Genomic DNA, 23,637 nt, shown 5'->3' on the forward strand with positions numbered 1-23,637 from the left:
CCAGACAGCAAAGAAAAAACAGTGGAAAAGTGGAAGGGAAGGAGAGATGAAATACTGAAACAGTGAAAGTAGGACATCTACTGTTATGGTAAGTTTTTACACAACTGTACTATGTCCTTCCTTATCACTACTGCAGTATTCCATACAAAAGGGAGGATACTAATGCTAGTGGAGAAGATGGGAATGGGAGGAAACCACAAAAGAACCCTATAAAAAACACAGAGGAAGGGAGGATGGACCTAGTAAAACCTGCTCTGGCCATCGAAAGAACATCCAACTTGATAGTGTTTAATAAAAGTATACACAAAAGACCAAGTAAAATGGATCTAGCATCAAGACTCTTGAAAAAAGCTCCAGAAGAGACCACCTTCCTAGTAGAATGAGCATGAACAGAAAAATCAACCTGCTTGCCATGAAAGGAATAGCAAAAAAAAGGCTTTAGAAATTCAAGAGGAGGTGGTTTGCTTAGAAACAGCTAAATCCAATTTCTTGTCATGAAAAAAAATAAAAAGTTGTTCAGACTTCCTTATGTCTTATCTAAATAATATCTAAGTTACCTATGCAAATCCAAAGAATGTGGAACCCTCTCATTGCTTTTTGAGAGTCAGAAAAATGGGAAGATGAATGGTCTGTTTCAAAGAAAAGGCACTGACTACCTTAGACATAAAAGAAGAACTGGTCCTAAGAGAGACTATCTCTGTGAAAAACGAGAAAAGTTGGAACTGCCATAAAGACCTGCAGCTCAGAGACTCTTGTCAGACATCAGTGACACTAACAAGATTGTTATTCTGGTACATAATTTCTACGTAGAAGAAGTTAAGATCCCAAGAAAGAGGAGGTACTGCCTTTCTACAGACCTGAAAGTTTCACTAGTCTTATATGTAAAGTCATGGAAAGAATTATCATGGAGATGATCACTAGAGATACAGTACACTTCCAGACATTGGACCTAACCCAATTTGGTTTCGTCAAGGGCAAATCATGCCTACTCAACCTAGTGGACTTCTTTGAGAAGGTCACCAAAGCAATGGATGGGGCAAAATGATTCACACTGCCTACCTTGACCTGGCCAAGGCATTTTACACTAATACCCAACTCAGACATTGTTGACAAACTCAGGAGGGTAGGTACAAACCCATACGTCACCCAGTGTATAGCCATCTGCTCAGAGACAGGACCCTGGAAGTTAGAATTGGGGAGTCCAACTCTACGAAGAGGCCAGTCACAAGTGCAATCCCTCAGGGATCAGTCCTTGGACTGCTCCTTTTTGGTATTTACTTCTCAGAAGTCAAGGCCAATGTCAGTGGTCACTGGCTGACTAGATTTGCAGATGATTGCAAATTAGGAGCTCTCATTGAGTCTCACACTGACACAAATTTATTTTACATTTATTTATTTTACATTTGTTGACAGGGTTAGTCAGTTAGTTCTGAGCTAATAGCAGCCCTTTTTCAGTGGAGACCTGAGAAATGTTCTCCAGGAGGGGCTGATACAGACAAACAACTGGCGTCAAAGCCATGGACTAAAACTAAATGCCAAGAAATGCATAACAGTATCCTTTGGGAAGTCATCCATCCTTGGTAACTATCATATTGACAACACACCCCTTAGAGTTGATCCAGTAGTCAAGGACTTAGAGACACACATAGATAATAATCTAGCCTTCGATCATCACGTGTCTACAGTGGTGAGGAAATCATGCTATGTTGCACAACTTATAAACAAAGGTATGGCATCCAAGTCCAAGGAAGTCATTGTTTCATTATATTTGGCATCCATCAGACCTATCATTGAATACAATGACCATTTTGGTATGTCCCTAACCAGGCATATAAAACAATTGGAATGTCTATAGAGGTTCCTCACTAAATGAATACAGGGAGTAAGTAATATGTCCTATGCATACTGGAAGGCCCTATCCTTGTACTCTGTCACCTGCAGGCTTTTGAGGGGAGATCTATGTCTGGGATACAGGGAATTGTCAGACCCCACTCTGATGGACCTTCTGCATATCCACAAAACAAACAGCACCAAAATTACCTGTTCTAAAGACTTAAACCTTGCCTGTGATATAAACAGGACCTGCTGGAGAGATAGGTATGTATCACAGAGATTACCCCATCTATGGAACAGGCTCCCCATCCATGTGAAGCAGAGTTCCTCCCTAACCCAATTCAAGTGCAACCTGGACAACTGAATGGGGAACAGGAAATACATCCCTGGTTTGGCATCTATGTCTCTAATGGACACAGGTAACCTGTAAATGTTTCATCTCCCAGGCCCATGCTTACACTTATTAAGGGTACCAGAATGTGTCAGAGATTTGGGAAGCATGGCTAGTCTTAAAAATGCCCTTGTGGTTGTTAGCCTAGTAAACACCTATGAAACCTACCACTAAAACTCAAGTAGGTGGGACCTTGGGCAGTGTTAGCAATTAATTTACCAGCAGGGGAAAAGAACCCACAGCATTCTGCACCAAAGGCAGGTGTGCTACCTGTTGTGCCACCACCACTGTTAGTAACACTAATGACAAAAGTACCGATTTCAGAGCATTTCAGCCATAAAAGGCAACACAAACTACTGTCATTACAATCCAACTCATTACAGCCGAATGTGCCTCCAGGCATTTCTGTTGTTAACTCTTACTGGCGCCTCTAAGCATCAAATACTGCTTTTTTTGTATTTGGATTAATAATTCAAAAAACATGCTAAATACAAGTTATCAGAAGATTTCATCTTAAAGCATACATGATGGCAAACTCAATTGCATTGATATCTGACCTTTATCTAATGCAGTCAAAAAGATATTGAATATTATTTGCATACTGTTTATTTGTACTGTAACAATTTTCATATTTCTTTAAATATCTCAACATTTAGATAACAGAGACAGAACTGCATAGACTTATATGAAAGCTCACAGCTGTATAAAGAAACTCCTGCTGACAGTTATGTGTCTTGCTTGAATAGTTACTGCAATATCATAAGTTGTTTATACAACATTAGGCTCACAGATCACAGGAGGTTTCTAGGCTAATGGCCCCAGGACCTTTACAAGCCTAGCCAAGAGTTTATCCCCAAAAAGAAACCTCAGTAAGCACCTGTCACCCCTGTCAGTGAGGGACACAGGTGGAAACCCTGGGACAAATTTGTGGTTTTCCATCCACTCATCAAGGTTGAGCTTGAAAAGGGTCAGTGTGGTACTCTGTTTGACATGTATGTGAAGTCTATTCCACAGATGGGGCATCCTCTGGGAGACAAACATGTCTCTCCAGCAGGTTTTGTTGATGTTGCATATTAGATTCAGAACTTTCAAGTGCTTAATGCGCAAGGAGTTAGACTTACAGATATTTAACATCTCTAATAGGGCAGGGTCCAACACTGCCTTGTAGGCGAGACACAGATCATCTCTGAGCAACGTGTACGATACTGAGGAGAGTGATGATTTCAGCCTATCTGCATAGGACAGGTTTTGGAGGCCATGACTTGGGGCGAGACATTTTGTAAAAACCTTCAGTGCAGTAGAAAGATCAAAAGTCAAAGCACAGAAGTGATGCTGTGAGGAAGAAACAGAACTGCAAATACTTCCTGAAGACAGAATGAATAGGAATATGGAGATAGGTGTCCTTTAGGTATAGAGACAAAGGCCTGAGGAAGCAGCAGAAGAAACAGGGAGTGGAGGGCAACATTTTGAAGGCAGGAACTTTTAGAAAGTTGTTAAGAAAAGAAAGATCTAGAATAGGCCTTCAAGAACATCCTAGATAAGAATCCCTACCCTTCTCTGGAGCAGAGAGACTAGCTGAATACTCCCTTGAGCCAAAACATCCTGAAGAAGAGGAGGAAAGTAAAGCAGTTGGCAAGGAGAAGGCTGAATTATCTCCAAAAAATGAGGAAGGGATTTCCAAACCCCAAAGTCAGTGGTAATTTCCTGCCAGAATGGAAAGGATAAAGTTAACCTGACAAAGAGGAATCTTGAAGAGGAGCATAGCAAGATGATTGTCAAATATAGGCAGACGTGATTGGGAAAGAAGACTTCTGTCTTCTGGAATCCTTAGCTGGCTTCTCAGGAAACTCTCTCCTGGAAGTTCTCTTTCCCTTCAATGGTTGTTTATGATACCTACGAACATGAGGAGTCTTAATAGGGTTGCTTCTTGGAAACTTAAGGATAGGTGAAAGAAAATGTGTTTAAGGTCCTGCATAACCTTCAGTTTATCTTGCAAAGTTTTAAAGAGCTCTGCAGCAGCAAAGCCAGACCGATTCTGGGTTTCCAAAGAAGAGTCGAGAAACTTGACCTTAATATCCTCAAGGAGAGACTGCAACCTAAGCCAGGAACACCTCCTGATAACAGACTTTGATGCAACTGCCAAAAAGAGACATCAACAGCATCACAGATGCAGCTGATGGAATGGCGAACTACCTGTGATGCAAAACTTAAGAAAATTAATGAGGTCTTAGCTTCATACTCAGACATGTCAGCCGGAACACCCCTCTTAGCAAAAACAGCCAGAACATTCCTGGTCTTACGAATCCATTAATTTATGTCCCTGAAGACTAAGGTGGCAGAGGTATATACCTTTCTACCGTGCATGTCAGTTCCTTAATTATCTTTATCATAAGGTAAAGTTTAGAGGAAGGAATCATCTTAGAAGGCTTATCAGCACACAGAACAGCTTGTAAAACTGGTAATGCTTTCGATGAGAACTGGCTGAAACCCTGTACCCTGGGAAGTCAAAATAAAAGTATCAAGAAGTGCTTCTAAAACTGAGGGCACTTCAGAAGGCCTGGAAGAGTCCATCAGCAAAAGGTCATAATATCTCTTCTGGAACTCAAGATATTTGGGAACTCTCCCACTGAAAATGCTCCATTATTTTAACAATGGTGCCCCTTGACAGGGGAAATCAAGGGGGAGAGGTTATTATCTTCATCTGATCACAAAGCAAGAGAGGAATGGATCTGGGAAGAAAAAGGAAGGGATTCATCGTCCGAATCCTGATCTTCTTCCTCATCAGCAGAATCAAAAACCCCAAGTCTCTTAAATGGAGTGGAAGAGAAAGGAATGAGTGAAGGTACTGACAAACCTTGATGGGCTTTTAAGGCCATGAGGGCATTAAAAAGACCCCAAGTGAAAGCCTGCCACTCTTTATGGGGCTCCTTAGCTACAGGGACCACATGCATAGTCATTCTTTTTTTTTTTTCTTAATAGGAACCTCTGCCATAACAAGCTTAGAAGGTTCTGTACCCTTGTCTAACTTCAGTAATGGAATTTGGTACATGTTTTCTAATGAGTACCTAAAGAATCCCCCTAGGCCCTTCAGAGATAATCAGCCATGGCTTCCCCTTCCCGCCTTTAGCAGCAATACACTTGGCTTCAGTGGACTGGTGAATAGCAAGCCCCATTTAAGTCTCTAATGGGGTTGTGACATATGTATTGGAACCAGACAGTCCTCGGTCTCTTCATCTGACCCTATGGAGATGTCTGGTAGTGGCTGGACAGCAGAAGTCACTGAGCACATCTTTTTAGACTTCTTTTTTGAAAGCGGCTAAATGTCTGGGCAGGTGGATTGATGGCTATCCTCAGCAAGATATCCCATTTGTAAGGAACACTGCAGCAGTAAAAAGGTAGATTTACGGTCAGTTCCTCTAAACAAAAATATTATTGCATTATTATATCAATGACTAGTTGCTTATCATTATACAAACATTCTAGTCAAACTGTACACTAACTATAAATGTCTATTTTTGGACTTCTGCCCTGATCTATCACATCTTCTCACGTTCAGATATTCACCAGGTCACAGTCCTCTACAGATCTCCCTGCTCTTTAGTTAGCAGCAACTAAGCCTTCTGTTTTCATAGCCAACAACCATAGAAATTCACTTCCTGATAGTAGTTTATCTCTTCTTACCTCTATCAAGTTTCAAGTTACCTTTTGGATCTTTGTTTTATGATGGACTCTTCCTAAACATAAATCACAGTACAATTTTCCCCACACCACAGCTAACCATTAGCTGCCACCATCTCCTTTTCTCATTCTATGAGTCAACTGGATCCACCTTAGCCTCCCCTGAGCATAAGCCAACCCATGTCTGTGGCCAGTGAAGAGACTGAGAATGTTGGGGATGTTGGTGCAGCATCACAGTGCTGCCTGGGAGTGCCTGAGTTCCACAACTGCTGCCTTTGGGGTGCACTTGTGAGCTTCCACATGAGCAATCTCCCGACCAGCAGCACTGAGCTTAACATGCTCTTCACTCTGCAATTTCTGTGAACCTAAGCTGTCTCCTCCCCTCAGGATGGGCAAACCAATACTGGTCTTTCACTCCCATCCTCCCAAGTGTGGCTCCTTCCAGCACACATGCCGCTAGATGATTATGGGTCATCTGGAACACTGCAAGGGCTTTATCCGGCTGTGCCATGGAACTGCTTAACACAGTGCAGTCATTACCCTGGTGCTATTTAAGTACTTACATAAATAGTGTAATTTTCAGCTGCATAACCAGACATAGTTTATCCACTGGTTCTCAGATTGCCACAGATGCTGTGTATTTTCCAAGTGCTGTAGTCTAATTTGCTTTTACTATGCTATCACATTAATTTAATTTAATATAGGATTACAATAAGGGTGAGGGCTACATACACATATGTGAGCTGGGTATTTACGTTTGTGTTAAGAAATTTCAGTCAAATATGATACATTTTTATTATTTTAACATTATAATTTAATTATACTAGTGCAGGTAATGACTTTTTTTTTAATTTGACTCCACTAGATACAACTGCCTCTGATCATGAGTGTCCTGGGAGCACAGAACTTACTGGCTCAGAGTCACAGCAGGCAAATGGAGATTAAGGGAATACGACACAGGACAAAATAAGTCAAAGCTCTGTGGCATACAGGCATAAAGCCCCGAGTACAACTTGTGCAACCAAGAACTCAAATGGAACCCACGTCCAGAGAAGCTGACAAAGGCAGGTGGGAGTGAACAGTCACCACTGGCTTGACCATCTCAAGGGCAAAGAAGGGAAGTGAATTGTCCCATTTCACTTGTCCACTTGTGAGACTTCAGCTTAAGAAGGTGAATCCTAGGAAGGCTGCTGGACCTGATAACATATTTGGCAAGGTGTTGGGAGGGTGTGCTGATCAGTTAGGTCTGGTACTGACAGACATCTTCAACTCATCCCTTGCTATGGAGAAAGTTTCCTCGCATTTCAAGGAAACAAGTATTGTCCCACTTCCGAAGAAATACAACCCTACCTGCTTCAGTGACTTCAGACCAGTCGACTTAACCTCAAACGTCATGAACTGATTTGCGAGGATTGTGAAGAAACATCTATCTGGGGGTCTGCCTAAGTCCTTTGATCCACTCCAGTTTGTGTAGCAGGCAACTAGATTGACTGCGGATGCGATATCAGTCGCACTACACCTTGCACTAAAACACCTAGAAGGAAGGAACAACTACACAAGACCCCAGTTCTCGACTTCAGTTCTGTGTTCAGCACTGTGATACTGATGCAACTGGTGGATAAGCTTCATGAAACTCGGGATAAACAAGCACTTATGTAACTGGACTCTTGGCTTTCTGATTGGTAGACCCCAATGGACATGCACTGGAAATAACACCTCTCAACGCATAGTCCTGAATACTGGTGTTCCCCAAGGTTGTGTGCTCAGCCCCTTGCTCTTCACTATCCTCCCCTATGACTGTACTGTAAAACATAACTAAACCATATTATAAAATTCGCTGATGATACCACAGTCGCGGGTCTCATTAGTGGTGGGGATGAACATAACTACACGGATGAGGTAAACACATTGATTGCCTGGTGTGATAGGAACAATCTGAACCTGAATGTTAATAAGACCAAAGAACTGACTATGGACTTCAGAAGAAAGGCAACAGTTCACCAACCACTCAGTATCAAAGGGGAGGCAGTAGATAAAGTCAAAACAACCAAGTTTCTGGGCATTCACATCTCAGATGACCTCTCATGGACTATTAATACCAACCATATAGTCAAGAAGGCTCAACAGAAGCTTCACCTTGTGAGATGCTCAAAAAGGCCAGGCTCCCACTGTCTATTCCTACCAATTTTTACAGGGAGGCTATCAAAAGCATCCTCACTAGCAACTTTATAGCATGGTCTGGCAACTGCACAGTTGCTGAGAAGAAGAAATTACAGAGGGTGGTGAGGGTGGCTGAGAAAATCTTGGGCACAAACTTCCCTTCTATTCAGGAGCTCTTCTTTACAAGAACAAGAAAGAGAACATACAAAATACTAGCTGATTTAACCCATCTGGCCCACAACTCATTCTCACAACTTGCATTCGGAAGGAGGTACCACAGCTTCTGTTGTAGGACTACCAGATTCAAAAACAGTTTGCATCCTATAGCAGTGAGACTTATTAACTCGTAATCAACCATAATACTTGATACATCGAAGCATCTTTTTTCATTTAATCATGTTGCTCTGAGCAATTACCTCCAGTATTACTATTACGCAAATGATGGTCACACAGAGTCACATATAAGGTTAACAAGTGCAATATGGTAACTAAACAGCTGCTATTCACTAGTCTCTATTTATTCTCTATCTTAATGGTGAAGGGGTTTGGTGATGGGTATTTATTTATTATTCATCACTGGATAATTGGTATTAGTGTATTTATGTAAAGTGAACTACCTCTTGCATATCATATGTGTTGTTTTTTCTTTCTTATGTTATTCTATAATGCCGCTGTATCTATGTTATTTGCACTGCATTTCTCTCATGAACTGACATTTGTAATTTCGTTTAGGCAGCACTTATGTGGTCATAAATGACAATAAAGTTTCTTTAATCTTTCAGTACTGACCTCTAAGAGAGATAGAATCCAAAACCAATTGACAGGATCAATCATGGCGTGTGTGAGTGCACCAACCACTGCTTGGTATACTGCTTGGGACTGTATCCAGAGTTTGAAGCATCTGCAGAGGTGCATGTTTCAGAGGCCGATATTGTTCACTCTTGCCTTAGTGACACACACATAGAAGATCTGCAAAGGGTGGGCTTAGGAGTACATAGCAAAAATTCTTCTTTTCCTACCAATACTGCATGGATATTGATAGCCTAGACTTACTAATAATCGTCAATATTGATATATAGCCTGGATTTACCATACAGTTCTATAAACTGAAGACATTTATGTTTCATCCTTAAAAGCAAGTAGCACCCATCATAATGTTAAGCCAAATCTTCATGCCACTGGGATAATGACAGCCAATGGATGATATGTAAGGTATGACGAATTAATGGAAAGGGTGCAAGACCAAACTTCCTGTTATGGCTGCCTCAATAAAGGCTACTAAAGGAGAAGATAAAAGAGCTAAAGGTCAGTATGCACAAAGACACTAAAGCATATTAAAAAGAGCCTCAGGGGGTCTCATCCAGAGAGGAGTGAAAGTGAAAAATTATGATACATGTATATTGCTCTATCATCCATTCCTAATTCTGTAAATATGTTACAGCTGAAAACAAGCTCCTGAAAGTCTAGCCCATCTACCTATTCAATAGTGTCAATAAATAACACTAGAAAAGGAAATATGAGAAAAAGATGACGCTAAAAAAGACATGATTCCTTAGGATACAGTATGCAATATTTGGTCCACTCCCCCCACCCCCAATTTTTTTTTCCTTCCTAAGCTCTAGGAGTATTTACTTCCCAAAAGATCACACACTTACAAAGCTCCTGCTAGTGCACCACTAAATATTTCATTCGTAGATCTTTCAACTGTAAATGTGCAAGGTGTTCATATTTTCACTACACATCACCTACTCTTCAAATACACAAATAAATCCAGATGCAAGGTGCCACATGACAGAAAATATGTTTTCTTTGTGTTGACAGAAAAATAGCAAAGTAACATTTAATCTGTGTACTTTACCTAAGAAAACAAAGTAAGGTGAAATGATACTGCCAAGCCTAGATGCCATGGAACACACTCCGACACCCATATTTCTCACTACTGTTGGGTAGAGTTCAGAAGAGTAGACATAAACCATAGAGAAAGCAGCTGTGACTCCAAATTTTCCAATCATCACCATACAAATGGAAAGGATGTTCAGATCTATAAGCAAAAAAGATCAGAAGACATAAAAATGCTGCAACCTCTCATTGCTCTGTTACATATTTTCATACTGTTGTTTAAACACTTATTACAGTTAAGCTTCTCTGTTCAATTAATTTGGGTTGGAGTGTAACATCTTCACTTTATCATCCTGCTACCAGGTATTTAGTGATTTCTCTTCTACCATATATTTAGAAAAATGTTACCCCTCTTGGTTAAAGCAGTTGTGACTTCTATCATTTCTGTGTGAAACAATGAGATATACAATGCACTGTCCGTTTATTCTAAATCCAATGTTTGCTGCTAATACTTATTATTGCCAATGTTGTTACCTGAAACCAGAAACAGGTTCCTGCTAACACAAAAAAATAATGTTTTACCATTTGCTGCAAAAGCTGTTATTTATACTCTAAGAAAACATGAGACTGACACAGCGATGCACACACACACCAAAAATGTATGTGTACGTGATTCCGAAACAGTCATTCTGGTCTGGAAGCAGTAGAACGTCTGCTTCTAGACCTTTGCTTCAAAGTGATCGAGTCGTACTGTTTTTTTCTTTTTACATCCTGGCAGGATACAGGACAAAACAGGCAAAATTTCAACCTCATGCTAACTCCTATCAGCTTTTATTTCCAAATCTTGTCCTTCTCGACATCCTAAGAATCAGGACCAACTTCAAGCATTTAATTCTCTGCTTCTTTATTTCTTATCATCTACAGTGACATCCCTGTTCCAGACCCCAGCAGTCCATGAACTCTTCAAAAACATCCTGTCCACCCAAATTCTACAGAATGCAATGTGAACAGGATTAGAAAAAATTCCAGACATGCAAAAACGTACATATTTTACCTTGACATATTACAAAACGAATGCATACTTACGTGCAATTAGTCATGTTTTCTCCTCCTAAATGACACTTCATATATTATTTACCAAGCAGGAGTAAAAGTTCATGCAAGATAATGGCCATGCTGGCATTTTATCTGAGAGGTCTCTGCACCACTAAATTATAACATTTAGCTAACCCTACCTTGTGTGTGTCACCTTTTCTTAGTCAGCGCTTTTACCAGCAGGCCCCATGTCCCTATGAAGGCATTCACTGGTGTTGTGTCAGCATTTTATGAAAGTTTCATTATTACTTTAGCCTCTGATATATAACCGATGTTGCTAAGATCTTTCTTTTGACATCTGAAATCTTTTTTGCGTGCATGGAGAAATGTAATAAGACAATTTCCACTGTATGAAAAACTTATCACTACACTTATTCAAACAGTAACCAAACATTCTAATTGAACAGTTACAGCAAAAATTATGTACAGCACTGCTATGGTTAGTATCTTACACGTAACTGCCTATCTTCTTCACAAAATCACAAAATACAGGTACACAACAAAGCTGAGTTAGCAAACTCATAGGAAACAGACAGTTACAGGATTCTCCTACAGCACAACTATGCCAGAACTTTTCTTACACATGGACTGCTTCCAGCCTGCAGTTGTTGTGAAGATGTGCACAGAAGTCCATGTGGCAGCTTCTAAAAAATTTTGTGCAGTTGGCATAATTGTAAAGAATACACAAACGGCACCACAAACTGTAGAAAAACACAACCCAAAGCAGGAACAGGCAACTCTCAAGCTCTTCAGCTCTACAGTTGGCATAATTGTTAAGTTCTTCGCCTCTCATGCACAAGATACAATGTTTGATTCTGACCTCGGACTAATGCCTGTTTAGAGTTTGCATGTTCTTCCTGTGTCTCTGTGCAGTTCCTCCCACCTCCAAAAAACATGCTTAGTTTTTCCATCTAAAAAACTGACCAGTGAATGGAACTGTGGCACCAGCGTAGACTCTATATGGTGCCCTATAGGGGGAAGAGTTGTACAGACCAACCGCTTTGGGGTTCCCAAGCCCCTTACCACTGGGTCTGCTGTTATCAATGTTGTAATTTGCAGGGGTGGTCGTCTTCTGAATGGTATATTTATGCATTTTCTTTTTTGCACGAATTTTAGGTCATGGTTCTGGCCATGAAATATGATCTTTCTTTCAGGAACTATAAGTACGAATAAAACAAATGATTTATATAGTCTAAAGACCTTGATAAATGGTGATGTAAAGGAGCTAGACCTTGTAAAATATTATGGGAAACAAACTGATTCCACTCTACAGTGTAAAACGCTCATATCTGTTTTCTAGCTTCCTTTAACATGTTCAGAATATAAGCAGAAATGGATGTTAAGAATCAAAATTCTATCCTCCAATCTAACAGCTTCTGAGTCCTGAGAGTCATTTGTAAATCCTTGCCTTACTGATGTCTCAGTATGGATCTATGCAAAGGTAATAACCATAATGGAAGACTGATAAGGCTCTTTACCATAGAATACCACAGCTGTTTTAGCCAAGAAAGAATTAATATAATTATGTGGCCCTGACAAGTTTTGCTTCAAGCAGCACATGCTGACTGGACAGAAATGAAAGGAACAGCATGCCTTAAGGTCATAGTCCAAGGAAAGCGAAAGGCATGAGAAAGCAAAACTTTGACCAGACTATTGTGATGCGTAGCAGACAGGTCCACTCCTGGGTGACCACACATTAGTATGAAGTCATATCAATTTGCCTAAGGATTTTTCAACAGGTACATAAACCGCAACGATAACACCCAGAAAGCCACTTTCAGCAAACCTCAAATAAGATTTTTTGCATGAAGTAGGAAGCTCTTCCTGCACTCCAGCATACCTAATTCTATGGTTATATAACAAAGTCTATGATTACACAACAAAGACGTAAAGTCGATGATTACACAACAAAGATGTACAGTCTATAGTTACACAACAAAGACATAAATTCTATAGTTATACAAAAAAGTCTATGGTTACACAACAAAGACAAACTCTGTGGTTACACAATAAAGACAAAGTTTATGGTTACACAGCAAAGACAAAGGGCAAACCTCACTGGCACTGAAAGGAGATTTCAGGTAATGTACCTGGTGGTACTGGTACTTGCTGAAAGACTGCGCAAAGAGCTGACAGGCTCCTTATTTGTGCAACATCTTGGAGTACGTGTGGATCTATACTCTATTCGTGTACAACAGTTATCTTCCTGCCTAAATCATCTACGGATTATGTCAACCTGGATAATGAAATACTGAAAGATACAGGTCGAGTTGTAATACCCTCTCCCTGATCCGAACTGCTTCCTTACTCATTTGAAAGGATCTGTTTCCTATTTATGTACCACATTACTGCAGTGCTGCCTCATTGACTTACGGTGTTCTGGCTGAAAATGGTCCTGCAAGGTTGTTGGAAAAATTCTGTAAATTACCTTCATCTTCTTCAGATTAATGTGAAGTGAATTCTAATGAGCCATTTGACCTATACACCTTTATGAAGTGGTATCACCAAGTAAAATCCGTTCAGTCTGTGGAAGGGTTCTAAACTCTGCGTAAGTTTTCCCTACATGTCCACTACAGAAATTCTCTTTTTTATGTACTGAAAACCAGCTTTCACATTCACTGAATTTGCAAACTGATTTCAGTAATGCTAGTTAGTCATTCTCGTATAAAGCTACTTTACTGGCCATTCATTTTGTTTTATTCCTTAGAACTGTAAGCTGTAATTCTTTTTGCTTCTTACATTTTACTGCTCTTGTATACTTACAAGATTTAATTTTTTCTGACACGTGTATGCCCTCCTAAACTGAGTCTAAAATGGTCCATGTGCATCACTGCTCTACCCTGGTTAACAAAGATTAAACAAAATATAATAAAATAAGGGACCGATAAAATTCAAGATTATATAAATCCCAAAGCTCTTCAATACTGTTGCAGTGCTGGCTTACTCCTGAAAGAATTCTGACAGGATCACCTGGATCACTTGTTAGATTGTGCTGGGAACACTGATATCAACACAATCTATAACTGGCCCTAGGCATGTTAATGATGATGAAGGGGTCAACATAGACTTATAATTTACTGTTATTTGCAGAGGCTAGAAGAGCACCATTGGTGTACGTGTTGTAGTAGCAAGTCCTTTGTCTTTGCCACTATTAAATACTCAATCACATAAAAAATGTAATTATATTTTGCTTTTTGAGGTGTACAATAAAGTGAGAGAACAGACATTTGCTAAATACCTTTGGAGTTGTAGATAGTCAAATTCATTGGCTCTGCTTGACAGAGGATCAGTTAATTAATCAATGGGGTGGCGAAAGCCAACACACTCTGGCTAGGCTTATAAATGCCCTCGGGCAAACAGCCTAGTACCTCCCTATAATATTGATTTGTCTGGAATATGAGGTATTTTTGGAGGGAACTCATTCAGATCTGAAAAATCTAGCACAGTTCCTTAGGTTGTGACCTGTTCTGGAGATAAAGAAAGTCTGCAGTAAAAACATCAATTTTTCTGAATGGGAAGCACCATTTCTACTATACTGCATATGCCTTTTTATTAACTCCTTAAAAGCAGTGAATTAACTCAGCACTACAAGGATGATCAATTGGTTAGGGGCAGATTTAATTCCATTTTAATACATGAAGCTATTTTTGAAATAAGAAAAAAATCTCCCACTTTTGCAATACAACTGAAAGGTAATTTGACTAGTACACTAACAAATAATTATCCTAAACCATAATTAAGAGGTCATGCTATTTTTTTAGCATTACATTTCACTTCTACTCCACATACACAGTAAGAAGACATGACTAAACAGCTCATGCCTTCTTACTATGCAGTCTAAGCACCAGCAATCAAGTTGCCCTTAGCAGTTGATCACAGTGCTTTCTCAGCATTTTTGTTCATACATATTGAGAATGTGGGAGCTGGAAATGCATGGATCTTTGGGGACAGTTTCCTTTTCCAGGAAAGTTTTTTATTTTAATTTCTGGCAGGAACTCAATAGAAGGGTGGTCAGTGGTCACAGCAGAAACTGCTCGCAGCAGAACAGACTTTTTCTTTTCAATTTTTATTTTTACTGCAACTTGAAATACATTACTGTGGCTATTCAATGCCATCTTGGCGATCTGAGAGGCAGTGGATGACAACAAAGGACAATTAGGATAATCACAGTAAAGTGATTGTTTTGTTGCTTGGTCAGTAGGAGGGGAGGAGATTTATTTTTTACTTTTTTGACAAGATACCAGGCAGGTCTTTGGGCAGTGGTAAAAGTTCACACTAACCACAACACCATACACTAGTACTTTATGCACTTGATGTGGGGGTGAGCTACTGAATAACAGCAAATGAAAACATATTTGTGAAGCTATTTCATCCCTTTCAGTAATCCCACAAGAGAGATGACTGCCAGAAGTGGTTGTGTGTTTGTGTAGAGAAAGTCTATGAAAGCAAAAGGCAATTATATGATTCATGCAAACAAATCATTGATATGGCTAGCTTAGGGGGAGTGGAGTGCATGTATATGTGGTCAAGATTAAGAAGTTGAAACAAATTACTGTGAATTAATGTGATCACTGTTTCTTTCACTTTCCTGTCAATCATACATAAGAGGTGGACACATGGTAAACGTCATTTTGGGGAAAGAGGTGAGGAGGCACACTTCATATGAAAGCACAATGTCATTTTTATTGCTGAATAAAAATTATGGCTTATTGGAGGCTGCTACATGTCTAACAGGAGGCTGAAATATGGCAATATGTCACATTTCTCCTTGTCTTTTCAATAAGACATCAGAAGTATAAAAACATGTGGATATCATTTTTGGGGTGCATGAGAATATGAAAGCAAATCACAGTTACAGGATCACTTAGAATATTTATTTGATAGAGTTTGTTCGGGGATTAGTATCTATTACATGGCAACATAGCCATTATATTTATGTGATGCCTTCACAGCCAAAGGTTGTGTATCCTTTCGGAAGAGCCACATTACTCCGGAACAATTTGTGTGCATTTTGTATCAAAGTATCTTATGAGAAGTTCCTGAATTTTTAATCTGAACTGCTTTTAAGGAAGAGGTATACAGACTACTGCATACAGCCAGAAGTCCAGCATTTCAGAGGGGTTTCATTGTCACAGTCTGGCACCAGATTTGTTTTCCATATGGGGGCTTTCTGACCTATGCACAAAAGGTTTGGGAAAACTAATGCCCAGAATATATGTGTACTATGTTTTCATTATGTAAGAAATCAAAATCATCACTCTTTCAATAGAATAAAATATATTTTAATTACTAAAGGCTGTGGCTATAACACCATGATTTCAAGGGGCTAAACCTGTGGAATTAAAGTCTGACATATATGTGGTTTACAAATGTAACTTTAGGTGTGTTCATGTAGAGGAGTACCTACCTTGCTGTTATTACCTGAAAGTTCCGCAAGTAAATCTCAGAAGAGCTTTCAAAGTCAGGCAACACTAACTTTTGTTCATATGCTTTTACTCTCGGGCTGGCGTTTTGCATTCTATTCTGCTTTAATTGTGAGTGCTGGGGTGAATTTCTACTCAGCATACTGAGTAAGTGAATGTCTACAGTACTTGTTTACTGAGTTAGCACTACAACAGTAGCAGAATTCTTCTATATTTCACAAGAACTTTTAACAAGTTGTGGCTACAATGCCTCATTTTCAAGTAGCTACGACTATAAGTTCAAACTTAGAGGTGTGCTGAACTGGAAGCTACTAGGTTAGAATTTCAGTTTTAGGGTGGACTTTTCAGCAGAATATCATACAGTTTTTATTTGAAAGTTTCATGAAATCTCAAAGGGAAGGTCAGGTGAGGGGGTACATGAACAAGCATTAGCTGTAATATGCACAGACTAGCAATTCATGACTTCTTTTCTGCCAACATCTTCACATGTGCTTTATTAACCGTGCATGCCAGCTAGCATCCTGTAAACTGCTCTACCATGTCTCCCTTCCTCCAGCGTAACCAGACTAACCCCCTGTCTTATTATTAAAGTATATCCTTGAATTACTTGGTATTTTCAATCAATAGTACCAGTGATATTCTTGTATTTTTTAAGGTCAATCGTGTCGACTCTTCCCCTCACATGCTCTTAAGTGTTGCATGGCTCTCACACATCACTGCTTTTCCCCTGCTAATATACTTTTATGTAGACTAGTATTTCCTTGATAAAACACACATATGCACTTACTGAAATGCTGGTATGTCACTATAGGGAAGAGTACTTTTGAAGTAATTGGTACATGTAGTAAATATTACCCATTTCCCCTTGCACTCTACTAAGAGCCAAGTGGCTTATCTTTTTATCACTGCTTCCCTCTCTGAAACAATTTGTTAATCCATCTGCTCTGCCAATTTGAATTACCTACTTCTTGTCCTGTTTGCATGTCCTTGTCAGGATATATTATGTGCACTTAGATAACTTTTCCTCCCTAGCAGTCTAGTTTCCCGACCAACATAAGGAGTCCTACTGCTACTACTATTTGGGTTTCAAATACAAATGTAGTGTATTATTTCTTCATGTACCTCTAGCCATTGCATTTATACCTGTTCTTAATTTATAAAATTTTTCTATTTATTCACTTCTTAATCACAGTTGCTCTTTGATCTTTACTGAGGCCATAAAGACCACTGTCTAGATCGCACGTCAGTACTTGCCCTCCCACTGTGAACTGAATAAGTTTTGATTCATGGCAAAACTTTCCATAACTTGGTTTGTGAACCTGTTTCACCCAAAACTGTAAATGCATGTTCTACATTTTCACATAATTTATCTAATCTACTTACACTTGCAATTGTACTAGCATAACATACTAGTTCCAGCCATTGCAGTACTCGGATATAGCAGAGTAAAAGCACAAACTCTAGCGTTTTTTTGTGTCAAGGTCAGCATAGTGTGTTTTACACACAGTGTGTTCCTTAGACATTGGCTCTCCCCTATTTACCTCTCCTTGCTTCTGTTCTATGAAACAAACTTGAAAAAAGAGCACAACCACGAAGAGAAAGGCACAAAATGCAGGAAGGTTACTACCAAAGGCAACCAAAAATAATTTTTCAACATTTAATATTTCACACTCACCTTACACATTCTGGAAAGTGTTTTAGACACTTTTAATTAAATGGAAGGTCTTGCAATATTTAAAATGTTTTTAAAATTTGTATATACTTGACTTTAAAAGTGGGCATGTTTCTTTTATTTTTTTTTGGTACATTTTGGTCATGTGACCTTCAGAAGGTTTTACATCCTGGTTTCTCTGTTACATTGTATCTGATGAAATCTTGTGGATTCATATCAAAGACAAAAGCATTTATGGTTTCTTTTATTAAACAGTGAATTATTCATAAAACATGGTTCATCAACAGTGACTGACTTGTACTTCACCCAAAGTGAAAGTTTATTTTCAGTCAACAGAGGGATTTATATTTGTGTTTGGTTGTCTTTGGTAGTGGCCTTCCTGCATTCATGTCTTTCTCTTCCTGCCTCTGTTCTATCCTGACCTTTCTGTCCATAAATCTAAATGCTGCTCTACTGCTGTAACCTCCACCTTTCATGGTTCCCTCCTATCTTTCTTATAGCCCCCTAGAATTAGTCATTCTGGTCCTGTGTATATTTAATACACTTTTACTTTACATACTGGTAGCATAGTGGAAACTGTTTTACCAAGTATCCCCATTTCTCATACAACCTACATTCAATTATTTCCTGAGTAACTCATATCTTGCAACCATCATCATCCTGACACCCACCACCACAGACACTCATTCAAATCTCCTTACAATAACTTCTGACAATTAGCTTACTTACAGAGCCAACCAACTCTTTCAGGCCAGGTCCAGCCCACTCTGCTTGGGCTCATTCTGCTCCCCTACCCTTCCCCAATTCCCACCCACTCTGCACCTAAACTTATACCAGCTAACCCCTCCTATTCTGCCTACACTAACCAATTCTTACCAATTTCCCTTCAACCCCACCCCATCCACTCCAAGCTTTCTGTTGGTCTACCACCCTTTTTCCTCCCATCACTATAACTCTCTAACTATAACCCATACTCTATTACAAAGAGACCTCCACTATCTGTAAGTGGATTGACTTGGTAAAATATAGTTAGCTGTTTGATTGGGAGATTTATGAGGGTATGGACTTGGATTGTTTTTGAGACATAATAGCATTCAGTATTTTCTCAACCAAACTTAAATCCTAGCCAACCCTAAACCTCCAACTCACATTATTATACTCTTACCTACCACTCTGTCTACTTCTCATATCTCATTCTACATCACTTCTAGAATTCATCCATATTCCCTTCATTCCTTTACTTACACCCTCCCTACATGTTCTATAACACTCTACTAGTCTAACACCAGTCCCCCCTCTACTGACTACCAATCCTTTAGTTGCAGCCTACGTCCACCTACATCTCATGTATCAATATACTGTTCCTCTCCCATTTCATTCTGTTTATTTTCCTTCTATTAAATTACAAATTTCCCAAATCCTTTTCCCCTTCCTCCAAATCCACATCTGTCAAATCCCTGGAAACAAAACCATCCAAAAGCTTCTCTGATATATCTCTGTCCTTATTCCCAATAAATCAACTATTTTTTATAAAAGTAAAAATTCTTCCTCTGTATAAAATATCTTATACCACCATAAGGTATTACCCTCATTGAAAACAGAGTATCCATGTATTACTGTCTCAAATTTTCAATCTTAGTGTCCTGTGGGGATATTCCTCCTAATCCAGGACCTGCTTCCTCCCCATCCAATCCATTTAACTACTATAAAGCCTTAAACATCATCATTCTAAATTTCCAAAGTATTCACAATAAAATAACGGAATTTCATGCTTGGGTACCCCATGAAACCTGGCTCAAATCTATCATAAAAGACTCTAAATTTCTCCCCCAAGGATTTAATATCATAAGGCTAGAGAGACTTCACAAAAAAGGAGGTGGCATAGCACTTTTATTCCCTAACACCTATAGCATAACCCCATACTCGAACACTATTCTCCTGTTTTCCAATGCAGAAATCCTTGTCTCTTTTTTTATAAGTAGACAACTCCTAAAGAATATGTTTCACAGTATTATATATTCCACCCTGCTAACAATGTAACTATCCTGGAAGATATCACTGCCTGGAACTCTAATACAAGCAAAAACGAGTCCATCATTCTGGGTGACATCAACATTAATTGGCTAAATTTCAGTTCAAATTCCCCCCACCTCTTGCATCAACCTATTTCAATATACTCAATTAATTACAACCCCCAGAAGGTACAACAAAAGCAATAAGGAAGGCTCAGTCATAGACTGGATATTGGTCACTGATGCAAGTAAGATCTCTGCAGCAGGTACTTTGCCAAATGGCATGCAGTAACCACCCTCCTGCCTTTATTCAAAGAACTGCCCCTGGCATTCAGAAAGAACATCACTACAAACAAATATGGAATCTGGCCAACTTCAAACTGCAGTCTTTTATCAATATGTTACAAAACTTGAACAGGAATATCCTCAAATGACTACCACCAGACGAAGCAGTGAATTATTTTAACACACTGTTCCTTCAAACTCTAAACAGTATTGCAGTCATTAAGATAAAAAGATTTAAAATTTGCCAAGCTCAGTGGTTAAACAAGCTAACCAAGGAACTAATGCTAGCCAGAGACAAAATATGGAAACAATGGCTAAAAAGTAGATACCCTCCAGATTTGACAAAATGCAAACAAATCTATAACCAGGATAAAAAACAAGTAACCATAGACAAAAAAAGATTAAGAGAATCATAAACAGAACCCAAGCAAATTCTTGGCATTGCTTAACTTGCTACTAAACCCTGACACCAAAAACAATCCAAGTCCACACCCTCATAAATCTCCCAATCAAACAGCTAACTATATTTTACCAAGTCAATCCACTTACACTCATTCCACTAAAGCCTCAAACCATACCTGCAAACAACTACCTCACCAACACCCTCTTTCAACCTTAAACCAATTGCTACTATAAAATGGTTACTTCTCAGACTAAAACCTACCTCCATCGCAGCCAACAACCTACCCACAGAATATTTAAAACTGGCAGCTGAAGCAACTGCCTATCCCATTAGAATATTAATTAGCAGATCCATCTCTGAATGCTACATACCAATACTCTGGAAAAAGGCATACATTCTACCTCTTCATAAAGGTTTCAGCTCTACCGATATCTCCAGTTTCTGTCCCATAGCCATCCTATCCCCTATATTTAAGTTCCTAGGGAGGTATATTCATATACAACTTCTAAACTTTCTTCTTGATAAATTCTATCTCCTTCACAGCATGATTTTAGACCAGGCCACAACACTATGTCTGCCTTGCTGTCTTTCATGAATACTGTAAACAAAACCCAGGACTCAGGGCAAACTCATCTCCTCCCTATTTCTAGACCTATCAAAAGCTTTTGATACAGTTTCATATCCATTACTTCTATAACAACTCTCTAACACTGGTGTTATCTTCCTCTACTATTAATTGGTTCTCAATCTATCAGATAGACTACAGGCTGTTAAATGGCAAAACTCTCTCCCCATATCTTTACAATCTCACAGGTGTCCCTCAAGGTTCCTTACTAGGCCCTCTCCTACTTTACATCTTTATCAACAACATCCACTCTTCACCCTGTCAGTCCTCTCTCACTCAAAATGCAGATGATTCTACGCTTAAATGTTCTGCTGATTCCATATCCCTCTTACAACAAACAACTCAGCAGGCTGTCTCCTCTACAGAAACCTGGTTCTACCACAGTCAACTGGAACTAAAGTCAAATAAAACCAAACTACTCCTCTTTAACCCAAAGAAGAAAGATCCCTTAAACAAGATACAGTTCTCTTTCCGGTCCCAAAACAAAACAATCAAAGTCATTACTCACACCAAATTACTAGGAGTAATAATCGATGAGCATTTAAAATCAAAGACATACAACACAATATTAGCAAAATGATTGACTTCAACAATTGGCTAAGCTTCTTTCATTCTAAGGGGATCCAGTATCTGTCTGCCTGGGGATGACATGATCGACAGACCACGATGCTTTGCCAGAAATGTCCTGCACCTGTCGCCCTTGGGATTCCGGATACTGGCTAAGGCTCTTGCCATCCCTATAGTGCCTTTTTTAGGCAAGGATCAAATGACAAATTCACCACCATAACAGGTACAAGCAAGCCAAACCTGAGGGTAATGCTACTCAATTCTAGAAGTCTAAACCTCAAAATGCATTCACTGGAGGCACTCCTTAAAATGGAGAACATCGACATCTGTGAAGTGACAAGGACCTGGTTCAAGGCTCCAGAGAGCACCCCTACATTACCAGGCTATAATTCATACCACACCTTTCGACCACCTAACCTGGACCGAAACACTAAAGGCGGAGGCGTGTCCATATTCATTAAGGATATCCACATCTCCAGGCTAGCTGCTCAGCATAATGCATCCAAGATTATCTAAGTGCAACTAACTCTGGGCAAGACCACAATCCAAACTGCAACTTGCTACAGATCCTCCACCATGCCCCAGCATTCCCAGTCCTGATTTCTTGATGCACTGGAAAATATTAGGGTACAACCCAACACCCTAATAATGGGCGATTTCAATTACCCCACCATTAACTGGGAAAACTACTCATGTACCAACTCTTTTGCTCAATGTTTTTAGGAATTCATAAATTCCAACGCCTTGGATCAACTTATTCACACCCCCTCCAGAGGCAGCAATATCCTAGACCTGGTCATTACCAACATGGGCAACCAGTGTTCCACACCAGAGGTCAATTCCTCGTTGGTCAGATCCGACCACAAGCTAATCACCCTAGGCATCCACATCCCGCCCCCACCCCCATTAGGGAAACCACTGTAAAACATTTCTCCAAAGCCAACTTCACACTTCTTAAGACAAAAGTGGCAAACTTCACAACACCCATGCAGAAGGACAATACAGGTACGACTGCTGAATCCTACACAAATGCACTTTATAAGCACGTACATGAGTGCATGGATCATGCTATCCTTAACAGAACCAAGATGCTATCCTCAAAAAAAGGAAGCCAATCTGGTGGTCCCCTGCCATAAACAAACTCTACAACAGAAGAAAGAAACTGTTGCAAAAAAAGAGTAAAATCCCATGATTGCAGGAACTCCCTGGTGAGCCTGAGTAAGAAGCTGAGATCCCTCATAAAATCCTTCAAAGCTAGTTACAAAAACAAATCACCACTGATTCTAAAGATAACCAGAAAGCATTCGATAGCTATGTCAAAAATCTCAATGGCAACACTCTGCTCTGAGTTACAACACAATGGCACTACATATACAGAACCAACTGATATTACCAACATCCTGGCAGATAGGTTCAGTGCTAACTTTACCCCCCTATCACCCCTTAAAAGGCCCATCTCTATACTGGAAGAATGCAAAGTTCCTGTAATCATGACTGCACAGGTAAAAACCACACTCACCAAAGCCAGGAACACAGCATCCATGGGATCTGACAACATCCCAGGCTGCGTTCTACATGAACTACTGAATGAACTGGCACCCCACCTAAGTACCATGTTCAATCATAGCCTCACCTCAGGCTTTGTGCCCACTAA

The 23,637-nt window shown here is 39.6% G+C and overlaps 1 protein-coding gene across 2 annotated transcripts in view; it reads right to left on the minus strand.

The window, feature by feature from the left end:
* The window catches only part of SLC22A5 (solute carrier family 22 member 5), a 703,827-nt gene that overhangs the window by 48,084 nt on the left and 632,106 nt on the right, over positions 1 to 23,637 (minus strand). For both annotated transcript variants that reach the window (XM_044069191.1, XM_044069190.1), the window contains one exon: positions 9,921 to 10,103. In XM_044069191.1, coding sequence (XP_043925126.1) covers positions 9,921 to 10,103 — 183 coding nt within the window. The remainder of the gene's footprint in view (positions 1 to 9,920; positions 10,104 to 23,637) is intronic.

This window comes from Protopterus annectens, chromosome 4.part0 (genome assembly GCF_019279795.1).
Source record: "Protopterus annectens isolate FY-2018-M chromosome 4.part0, PAN1.0, whole genome shotgun sequence".
Taxonomy (NCBI): domain Eukaryota; kingdom Metazoa; phylum Chordata; order Ceratodontiformes; family Protopteridae; genus Protopterus; species Protopterus annectens.